Below are 11317 nucleotides of genomic sequence, written 5' to 3' on the forward strand. Positions count from 1 at the left end.
TGATTAGGATCTATGAAGAGATGGCATAGCTGTATGTATACCTAGAAAAGCCTAGAGAATTGTTCCATAGTGACTAGTATTACCAAAGGAATTTGAAGTTTGACCATGTGGGAAATAACAATGAGTAATAATCAGTAGTGTTTCTGTATACCTTCTCGCAAATAAGACAAAGGGGTAATTTCATACTTAAAAATACATTGCCAAAAGTCAATTTTTTTGTGATAGGTTTTTAAAAAGACTTGCACAGGCTGAAAGGTGATTTGGTTAATTAATGAGAAAGTTTGTGTTCCAGGTAGGATGGTTAAATAACTTAAAGATGTTAATTTTTTATAAAATAATTTGTATATAAGCCAGATCTTAATTCAGTAAAGTCATTTTAGAGTTCTCTTCAAGATGGAAGGGAAGGAAACATTGACTTTTTAAAAAAGAATTCCATTATAAGCTATAAAGGCAAAACGATAGACATTAAAACAGTGTGATACTGGTATAAAATTAGAAATATGGATCAATAGATCTGAATAGAAAGCTCAGAAATAGAATTAACTATATGTAGTATTCAGTGTCATATAAGTCAGCCTTCAAACAAATGAGGAAGGAAAAGATGTTTAATACATGACGTAGGAAATCTAGCAGGCAATTTGGGAGGAAAAAGTTGCTTTTGTTCTTCATCTTGAATAGATAAACTCCAGATGATTAAAACAGTTGTCCTTCTTTTTGTCCTAGCCCAACACCCCAGGGGTGGCATGCACTCCCAGTAATAACACAGGATGAATGCTGCAGTGGTTCGCAGAGGGCGTTAGAGGGATCAGACACATGTAGGAATACATCTCAGCGTCCGAGGGCCTGTGGAGTTTGAAAGGGCCTGGGCTGTTCTGACTCCACTCGAGAGGTTCACTGCCTCCCCTCCCCTTTCAGCAGCCTCTTCATATTGGGAATCACTGGTTTAAAGATTATAAAAAGATATAAAATGATACTTTGAAAGTTAGTCCGTTTTTTCCCAAGTGTCATTATGTCCCTCCATGAGCCTTTCCTTCTGAGGGAGAGTCAGCTGATGGCAACAAATTGGAGGATGGGTACCTTAAAAATCTGAAATAGTCTGTAAGAGACTATAGAATATTTTTAAATGATGGAAGAGGCAAAAGAAGGACTTCAGTAACCCGGGAGGCTAAATACAGATTTGGTAACAAAAATAGAATTCCCAGAGTAAGAATAAAAATCAATGTATGTCTCTCCATATATAATATGTAGCTGGAAGGGGGTACCTCACTGAACGCAGCATGCACAGCTGAAGAGAGAATTGCTCATTTGGAAGGTAGATCTGAAGAAATTACCCAGAATATATAGCTCAAAGGGATAAAGATTTAGAAAACAAGAAAGAGAGGGCAAGAGACATGAAAGAGATTCTGATTGTAGTTCTAGGAGGAGACACTGGAGAAAATAGGGAAGAAGCAATATTTTGAGGGAAACTAGCTGAAGATTTTTCTGAATTTTGACGGACTTAAATTCTAAGAATAAAGGTGTATAAAATTCCTGAGCGAGAAGAACCAGGACTAAATTACCACTCAGAGACTTACTGCAGGATGTACTTTAGTAAGGCAAAACTGAACTTAGAATAAAGGAGTGGTGTGCAAGGAACAAAGAAGAATCAAGAAATTGGTAAATGTGGGTAAATTAAGCTTTCATATTTAAAAAACAATAACGGAAGTAGTAATAATAATGACTAATTGTGTGGGGTGTTAAGGTGTGTGGGGTGTTAAGGTGAAACTGAAGTCATAGCCACTGAAAAGAGAGGAGGCAAAGCGTTCCAAGAAAAACAATGGAATCAAACCAGCAAACAAGAAGCAAGCATTAGGAGACCATTCAGATTGTGTTACTGAGTACCTCTCATTCTAGAAAATGGCCTGGTATTCCAATTACACGAGTGTATTATATTCTGCAGTGCTACATCACCCAGAGTCTGCAAAGAAGTTTAGTTGGCTGCCCGTTGTAATCTGTGTTATGAAGGTAGATAGACCAATATTATACAACCCATGAATGTTTCTGTCTTCTTGAGATGTCTGTTTTCCTTTCAAGTTAATGTAACATTTGTACCCAGGTGCCCAGATTTTCTCAGTGGAAAATGGCCGTAGGACTTGTGCATCTTTGTACGACAGCACTGGCTTTCTTGCAGTTCTTGCATGTGCGTGTCTTGCATATGACCAGCTATTTGCCTTAGGGCTTTAGCCTCCTAAACTTCATTAATGAGGTTTGAGTAGTTGTTTCCCCCACTCCCCCTTCTTCTGTCCCAAGATCACAAAGCTGTTTGTCTTACATTCCCATTTCTGGGTCTCGTCTCTCTCCGTGGTTGTCACTTTGTACTCCATTTAACCATCACCTCCTTCCCCATCACCATTATTATTTCTAATTGTTGCAATGACTGACTCTACTACTTTCTGCGTTTTCAGTTTCCTGTCTTACGTTTTTCTGTTTCCTATTAATTTTTTTTAATGCTTTTTGGCATTCGCAGAAGAATGCTGGCTTTTTATAGTCATCAGAGCCAATTAGAATATTGATACAGCATAGCCTTCAAGTTTTTTGGTTATCATTTCTTTTTATTTGCTGTGGGTTCTCAAAACTTTCCTGCTTTGTTACCATATAAGTTGTGTGTATTTCAGGGTATACGTTGCTTTGGGAAGCTGAGGGTTTCTGAAGTTTGGTCCCTGAATAGCTGAGGTTTTACTACGAAAACTATGTTAATATTTTTCTCTAAAAATCTTAAGATCTACATATAGACGTATGTAGAAACCATCTGACTCTATACACAGAAATTCTGCTAAAAAGGTAAATAGTAAGTTTAAAGATGATTAATTCTTTGATAGAGTTAGTCTTGAAGATTAATGCATTCTATAGTAAAATACTATAAGGGTAACACTGTGATTGGCATATAGTAGGCACCCACTTGGTGTTTGTTGAATGAATGAGTGACCGTCTAACGAGACACCATGCTTTAGTGGACAGGCTAGTGAGTGGTAGTTAGGACACCTGGGTTTTACACCTCTCTCTGCTTTTGCCTTGCTGGGAAGTGATTATCCTGCCCTAGATGTCAGGCCCTTCGTTTTAGAAATGGAAAGTTTGGTTTAGAAGATCTAGAAGGGTGTGTCTCATCCAGGCATATAAGAATTTATTTTCCTATTTCAGGGCATTGCATGGAGTTTGCCGCTTTCTAGATTTAGACACTTGAGTTGAACCAAGTGATTTTAGTTGCTGGTTATTACTCAGTGCTTTTTGATTACAATGTTATTCCATTATTTTTCTCCGAATCACTGAGGAAACTTTTCAGTATGAAAGCTAAAACAAGACATCATTTTTAAAGACTTACCTTATGCATAAGGACATTTAATTATTTTATCTCAGTTGTCATCTGTGCCCCTGTTCTTCTGACTGTACGAAGTTGCATCATCAGTTTCATAGTTTTTCTGTTCTCAAATACTTTTAAGTATTTCAGAAATAAATTACATGGGGTTTTTCTTTTTTTCTGCATGTTTTTTAGATCAGCAGGTCAAAAAGTACAAGATTGTTACTTCTATCAAATTTTCATGGAAAAAAATGAGAAAGTTGGAGTTCCTACAATTCAGCAGCTGTTAGAATGGTCTTTTATCAACAGTAACCTGAAATTTGCAGAGGTCAGTGATAACTACTTACTGTGTTTTATATGAAAGTCCTTAGGATTTTTAAGATTCAAAAATTATTACTTTTAACCCACTGAGAACAGATAGAAACACAAGCTGTTTACAAAGCACAAAAGAAAAAGCGCAGTGTTTGAACTTTGTCCTTGAAGAAAATGCCTTAGAATTAAGATGGAACTTTTTTGATTTTTGGTGCCAAAGAAAATATGAAGCAAATTTGTAACTTGAAAACTTTTAAGTAGTTTAAAACGAAGAAGATTTCTGTTTTTTTAAAAATTTTATTTTACCCAATTTAAAATTTTACCCAAACATATTACTCAAATATTCAAAAAAGAATGTTTACTTTTCCTCCTTCAATAAGAGAAAAAATAAATTCACTTATATTGGTATTGTTAATGAACAAGTGATGTAAATTATCTTACCTTTACTGTTTATTGAGTATCTTCATCTTCGTAGTACATGTTTGTGGTTTATTTTTATTGTATTCATTTCTGAAAGAGTGTCCTGGTAAAACCTTAACAGCTGCAGTTGTTTATTGGTTGACTGTATGGAATAGTGTCCTTCAGCGACGACAGTTTCTTTATTATACTTGCAAAAACAGTTTTCCCCAAACATTTATTAAAGAAAAACTCAAAGTAGAATGTCACTCTAGCTGGTTGTCCTGTTCTTTGGGACCCAGGGTTGTTGACCTGCCTGACCTCTGGGTGTCCGTGTGTCCATGGGGTCTTGGACCACTTGTAGATCCTGGCTCGTTGGTGCTCTGCCTTCACCTTCCGTATTCACACGTGGGTCCTGTCTTATAAGCTGTCGATGTTACGATGAACCAGAGCTTGGTTTGAGAACCAGAAGTATTTTAGTTCCATAGGGAAAAGGATTTTTCAGCACTTTGAGTCTCAAAATATACATCTTTTTTTTTTTTTTTTAGGCACCATCATGTCTGATTATTCAGATGCCTCGGTTTGGAAAAGACTTTAAATTATTTAAAAAAATTTTTCCTTCTCTGGAATTAAATATCACAGATTTACTTGAAGATAGTAAGTATAAGATTTTTCAGTTCTGTTTGTTTTCCAGAAAAAGTCTGTTGGGTCATTTCTTCTTAATTGTGGGTAAGAGTCTAACAGGATATGAATTTTCTAAAAGAGAGTTCAGTATTTGAAGAGCTTGGGCATGTTACGCTAGTAATTTCAGTTCTAGGAATTTATTCTGAGAAAAGAACCAGACATGCAAATAAATATTTTATATGGAAATATGTTTATTGTTGCATGATAAAGAAATTAGAAACAATCTATGTATTCACAGAGGAGAGTAGTTAAATTATGGTGTATCTGTCAGCGAAATATAGCCATTAACCATGTGTTTGAAGACCAAGGCATATGAGCGTGGTCATGATGTAATGTTGAGTGAAAAGTATGTTCATACTTTCTACGAGAGGAGACACACAGACGCACATACAGACACACTCACTCCCTCTCACTCACTCATATAAATATGCAGATATAAAATGATTGGAGAAAGTTCACAATAGTATTGACAGTAGTTATCTCTTGCTAACTGAAACTGTAGGTGCTTTCAGATTTTTTCTTTATACTGTCTTGTATCTTTGAATTTTCATCAATAGACATTTTATAATCGGGGAGAAATACCCTGGGATATATTAAGTAAAAGAAAAGTCATTTGGTGAGACAAAATGTCTTTAAAGGTATCCTGAGTTCAAGGAAATTTAAAGTTTATGGGGATGGGGAGGAACTTTTTTAAAGTCCATGAACAGTATCTTTTTCAAAGCTTAACTTTTTAATCTTTGTAATGGAAGAAAGCACTTTGTTAAAGGCTCCCTAACAGCCCCATTCCCGCCATCTCAGCCCCTAGGCAGTGCCGGATATGTGGGGGGCTGGCCATGTACGAGTGCAGAGAATGCTATGACGATCCTGACATCTCAGCGGGAAAAATCAAACAGTTTTGTAAAACCTGCAACACTCAAGTAAGTTGAACTTCATTTAATGGGTACTCTCATATGAACCAGGAAATTCTTTGTAGTGGAAACAGATTTTAGGTTTGGAAAACGTTTTCAAGCTCATAATTAACTTGTAAAAGTTCACAATGAAGTGGTATTGTGTATGCCTCGTGTTCAGTTGAGAGACTCCTGTGAAGGGCGTGGTTGCTGCCAGCAGGGATGGTTCAGTTAGGAAGGGAAGCATTCATCCACGACACGCGCAACGCTGAGTTTGGCTCGCTTGTTTGTTCCATTGTAGGTCCACCTTCATCCCATGAGACTGAGTCACAAATATAACCCAGTGTCGCTTCCCAAAGATTTACCCGACTGGGACTGGAGGCACGGCTGCATCCCTTGCCAGAAGATGGAATTATTCGCTGTTCTCTGCATAGAAACAAGCCACTATGTTGCTTTTGTGAAGTACGGGAAAGACGACTCTGCCTGGCTCTCTTTGACAGCATGGCCGACCGCGATGGTATTTAAAAACCCTTTGTTCTACACGTGGCCGCATTTCAGTCCTCAGTGGAAGAGTTCACAGGGGGATAGCCTGTCCTGAGAAGTAAAATAGTTTGTGTGAGAAGCCTTTGGGGAGTAGCTGGGTGCCCAGTCTGAAACCTTGAAATGCATTCACAGCCCTGCTACTAAACTAACGATAATACCGTGATATTTTGACATGTACGTGGTCTTCGTTAGAAAAGAATCCTCAAATTCTTATTTCAGGGCTGAGAGGTGTTCTTTTCAGAAAGCTTTGTCTTCTTGCCCCTTCAGGCTCCCCTCATTTTCTAGATAAGCCGCAGTCTGCATGTATGAGGTGCCACGCTCGCTGCGAAGTGCATTAGTCAGCTTACCTATATCCTAGCAATATGGGAATCATTCCTGTTCTTCTGTTAGTAAACTGAGGCTTCAGGTGCCCCGAGTCACACAGCTTGGCTGTAACTCCGTTTTTCTGACCTCAGTGCTCATGTGTTTTAAATTGCACCATGTTGTCTTCTAAATGACAACCTAAGAACAGAGGTTAACATTGTCTTTGGAAAAAAACAGCCTGTTCTGCATGTCATGTTTTCTTCCTAAAGAGGTCAATATGCTGCACCTTCTTGGCCATTTTCTAGGAGACTCAGTCGTTATTCAGTAAATCCTTAGTGACCACGTGTGAACGGCTGGAGGCGCTAGTAGGTCTCAGGAATGAAACAATTGTCAGAACAGCGCTACCCCTGCCTGCCTGCCTGGGGCCTAGCGGTTAGGACCAGTCCCAGGCAGGGCTGGGAGCTGCGGCTTCCGCGTTCCTCCACGCTCCTCCTGCCCTGTTTCTCCTGTAGCGGTGCATGCAAGCTCCAGTCCCCAAGTCTTCTGGTGTGGCCCTCTAATAACCCAGGACACCCCCTTGTGGCAGCCTCCTGACCACAGGCCAAGCTTTAGGCCAAGGGTTGTCACCATTTTGTCAGCGCGTAGACACTGGAGGGGTACAGCACAGCCCCCTCTGTGTCCCACCCCAGGTAAAACTTCATTTACCAGTGAAACTCAAAAGTATAGGGGTTCTCGGTGGTTTGGAAAAGCCATTGGTGTCGCTACAGCAGCAGGGCCTTTGCTGGAACCCCTAAAACCACACCCTGCAGCATCTTCATTCAGCCTCATGGTGCATGAGACAAACCCTGTGAGAGGCGCACAGGTACAATCTTTAAGGACGTAAGGTGGTGCGTTCATTTTACTGGACGTGCTGTGAGCTGGGCAGTCTTGTGGTGAAGGGTGCAGAAGGGTGCAGGGTGCTTGTGTCAGCAGAGGGGTATGGGAATGTGGGGAGTCTGCTGGCGGGTGCCTTTGTGTGTGTCACGGGATTACTGAGTACAGAGGGGAGCCTCTGCTCAGGACTGGTGTCTCTTTGCCCGTTTTATTCACTATTGGCCCAGAATCCTTTCAGAAACCAAGAATGAGAGAACTGTCGAGAGTTCAAAAGAGGCTTAACGTCCGGAAGTCCACACGTTTGCCTTGACTCAGATGCACGACTATGAAATTGCTGTGGTGGGTGGGGGGGCGGTGGCCCAAGGTCGGAGCTTCCCCGCCCTGAGCAGAGCTGTCCTCTCTTCCGCAGGTGGTCAGAATGGCTTCAACATTCCTCAGGTTACCCCATGCCCAGAAGTAGGGGAGTACTTGAAAATGTCTCCAGAAGACCTGCACTCCTTAGACTCCAGAAGGATCCAGGGCTGTGCTCGAAGACTGCTTTGCGATGCGTACATGTGCATGTACCAGAGCCTCAGCATGAGTTTGTACAAATGAGGGGGGGCGTCTGCGCAGGCGCCCCCGCCCAGGGCATAACTGGAGCGTCGGGTTTCACGCGAGCTGGCAGTGTTGTGCACGGTCCATTGCCGGCAATGGACACCTTTGTGGTGATGACCCTTCAGAAGAGAATTCCTGTGTTTCAAAACAACTTGCTTTTGTGTTACTGAAGTATTTAATAAGAAGCATTTTGCACTCTAGAAAGTATGTTTGTGTTGGTTTTTAAGAAGTCTCAATGAAGTTATTAATAACTGAAGCTTTAAGTTAAGTAAGTGCATTGATCATATGATATTTTTGGAAGCATAAAATTTTAATTGTGAGAGTTTAAACCCTCTTTTAGTCCATTGAGGATGTAAATAAATGTGTCTTCTTTATGGACCAGGATACGAATCATTTTTCCTTTGTAGCTAACGGACGCCTTGAGGAGGAAATATTTGGGTTGTGTTAAGAGGCTACTTTCAATCCAGTTATTAAAGTTGCACTGAGTTTGATTTGCTAATTCTTTCCTATATAGAGCCCGTTCCTGCATGTCTGCAATCTGCTGAGTTTCTGTGTTTCTGCAGTAGTGGTCAGAAAAGTACTTAAATTCCTTAGTGGTGTTGTTTTCTATTTGTTCTGGGGTTGAGATACATGAGTGATTTTGTCATAAAACGTCCATTTTCGATGTAATTTTCCTGGGGGATTAGAGTATAGTCCTTGAAGCTCTGTCATTCAAAGTAGTAACTGTCAGCCTATAGGTTTGTGGGTTTTTCTGAGGCTTCTGTTTTATGGAATGGGGCACAGTAAGTTTTATTAAAGTGTTGGAGTGATAATATAATGCTACACAAATACTTGGTCCATGAGATAATAAATTTTGGCCCATAAATGACTCATTGAAATTCCCTGAAGACGTATTAGATGTCTGCACCTCGGCCATTTCAAATAACACTGTGCAGAACCTAAGTTCCATCAGGCAGTCAATCCCCTCACTGGATTCAGTTTGATTTCACTGGAACTAATGACAGTTACGAATCAGATGTTTGTTTTATTTAAATGGCAGCAGCAGCTCCATCCTCCTCCTGATTAAATAAGTAGAAAATGGATGTTTTCTTAGCTGATGTCCGTAGTGTGTGTCTGGTCCACAGTGGGTGTTGTAGACTAGAACCGTAGACTGTAACTGTCAGTGCTGTGGCATGTGTATTCTCCAAGTGTTGTCTGTGGTGGCGTCTTTCAGGAATGACTTTCTCACCGTGCAGAAAGACAGAAAAGTTGTTGTATGCGCATAGCATATGACTTCATAAACATTTAATGTCCAAAACAATGGAAAGAATTATTTTTTTTAAAGGCACGTTTACCCTTTGTTTCTATCATTCCCATTTGCTAATATTGATTAGCTTTCTAAGTCATACTATACAAAAATTTCTTCAGCTTGTAATTTTTTCATTTTTGAAATGAAAAAGCTCGTAACTTTTGCATGAGGTTTTGCCGGATGCGTGGGTGGGCTGGTGAGATGGTACTAGATCAGGGGTTGGGGCTGTGGAGCCCTGGGCGGTAGGGCTGGCCCTGCCTCCGTCCTCCTCGGGTAAATGAGGGCGTGGGAGGCAAGGCGTCTGAAGTCTCTGCCAGCTCTGACCATCTACAAGTCCAGTCACCCCTTAATAAATATGTATGGAATGAATAAATGGGTGATTGAGCTTATTGTCAGTGTGATTTTGAAAGATTTTCTGGGGGAATCCAGGTGAACCTGGATTTAGCAGTTAAAAAGAAAAAGGAGGAGACAGTACCTTTTCTGTAAAAATTCAAACAAAATACAAGTTGAGGAAGGTCTGTCCTGCCATGCCGGCCTCTTGTTTGAAAGCATGCATGGCTTCACATGGGGGTGGGAGGCTTTCAAGCGGAAAGGGCCTCGTCCAGAAATTATTTCTAAGGACCTTTCCTTCAGGTGGAGCTTTCCATTCTTTCTGCGTTACCTGAGAGAGGGTGCAGGGCCAGTGGTGGTGGGTCCTGTGGAGGCATGGGTCCTTCCCCGGGCTCTGGGGCTCCCCCTGGGCCGTCCCTCCCTGTTCCTGCTCCAGCAGAGCTTTGGTGTCAAGTGGGTACCAGGGCTGGGCTGTGAGCCCCAGTGGCCCATGGACCTGTTGATTTATTTAATGTTTAACCTTAAACTTTCTTTACTATTTTCCTGGTGGCTTTTTAAATGTTTTGGTTATCCCATTTTCGGTATCATATCTACAAACATGGCAATATAGTAGAATTATCTTATTTATAACAGTTTCCGATTCATACCTACAAATGGAAAATATAACAAGTCATGTTCCCCCACCTCCTGATAAATACACACGTGCAAGTGTGTGTTTGTGTGTGTGTGTGTGTGAATTGATTATAGGAGAGAGAAAGAAGAGCAACCGTGTCAAAATTTAGAGGCCTAATGCATTCAGTCCCCCACGCTCAGCTTTATAAAGGAGTTTCACTCCATCCACAAAGAAGTGTTTTCGAAGACACAGTGAAAACCAAGAGAGACGGAAACAAAACTCAATAAATACAGTTGTTGCAATTGCTAAGGATTATCCCCTTAGAACAATTTAGGATTTTTTCTAATTCGTATTTGCCAAATGTTAGAGGTCAATAGCTTCTTTCTGTCCTTTGGATTCATTTATTTTTTTCACATATTTCACATAATTCAGGAACCAGGGGAAGCCATAGCAACGAAGCTTATGGAACTTGTATTGTCATTAACTTCCTGTTGTTTGAACGTGGCATCTTCATACATTCAGGCATTCCTGCCCTCCTCAGGTGGACCTCCGTATCCAGCTAGGTAATTTTGCATCTGCTTGTGTGATCGTAGACAGATGTGAGTGGAGAACTCCAGCGTTGGGCCTTAACTGAGTGACTGACAGCTGACCAACACGTCTTGATTAGATGTTTATTACCTAGGGTGACGTCAGAAGGAGAGTGAGACATGGTCCCAGCCCCAAACGGCTTACCACCTACTGCTAACAACACAGTATCTACTGATGGTTGCTTAGCTTAAGTGGAAGGGTGCCAGGTCTGGGGACACTTGGGGAGGCAGTGTGGGGTGACCAGAAGGTAGTGGACTCGGGGACAAGAGACCTGACCCTAGCTCTTTCCTTGTCACTATTAGTCTAGACTGACATCTTGGCTTCTTTGGACCTTAGCGTCTTCCTCTGTGTAACAAGAAGGTTGGAATAGCGAAATTTATAGGGGAAAAAAAATTATATATGTATGTATGTATATATATATATAATATATATATATATTATATATATATATGCACACAAATTTCTGGGACTCAGGCCATCCCTGCTGAGTCTGATCCTTCGTGAATGGGGCCTTGGAAATTTGATGGTAAAAAGTCCTACCAGGTGAACCAGGTGATCAGCCAGATTGGAAA

General features: G+C 40.8%; 1 protein-coding gene across 1 annotated transcript in view; it reads left to right on the forward strand.

Moving 5' to 3' along the window:
• The window catches only part of CYLD (CYLD lysine 63 deubiquitinase), a 46411-nt gene extending 37581 nt beyond the window's left edge, over window positions 1-8830 (forward strand). The window contains 6 exon segments of the mRNA XM_033127990.1: window positions 3530-3662; window positions 4591-4699; window positions 5525-5643; window positions 5915-6101; window positions 6104-6130; window positions 7742-8830. Of these exon segments, the coding sequence (XP_032983881.1) occupies window positions 3530-3662; window positions 4591-4699; window positions 5525-5643; window positions 5915-6101; window positions 6104-6130; window positions 7742-7926 (760 nt within the window). The 3' untranslated portion in view covers window positions 7927-8830.
• Window positions 8831-11317: the final 2487 nt, after the last annotated feature.

This window comes from Rhinolophus ferrumequinum, chromosome 15 (genome assembly GCF_004115265.2).
Source record: "Rhinolophus ferrumequinum isolate MPI-CBG mRhiFer1 chromosome 15, mRhiFer1_v1.p, whole genome shotgun sequence".
Lineage (NCBI taxonomy): Eukaryota > Metazoa > Chordata > Mammalia > Chiroptera > Rhinolophidae > Rhinolophus > Rhinolophus ferrumequinum.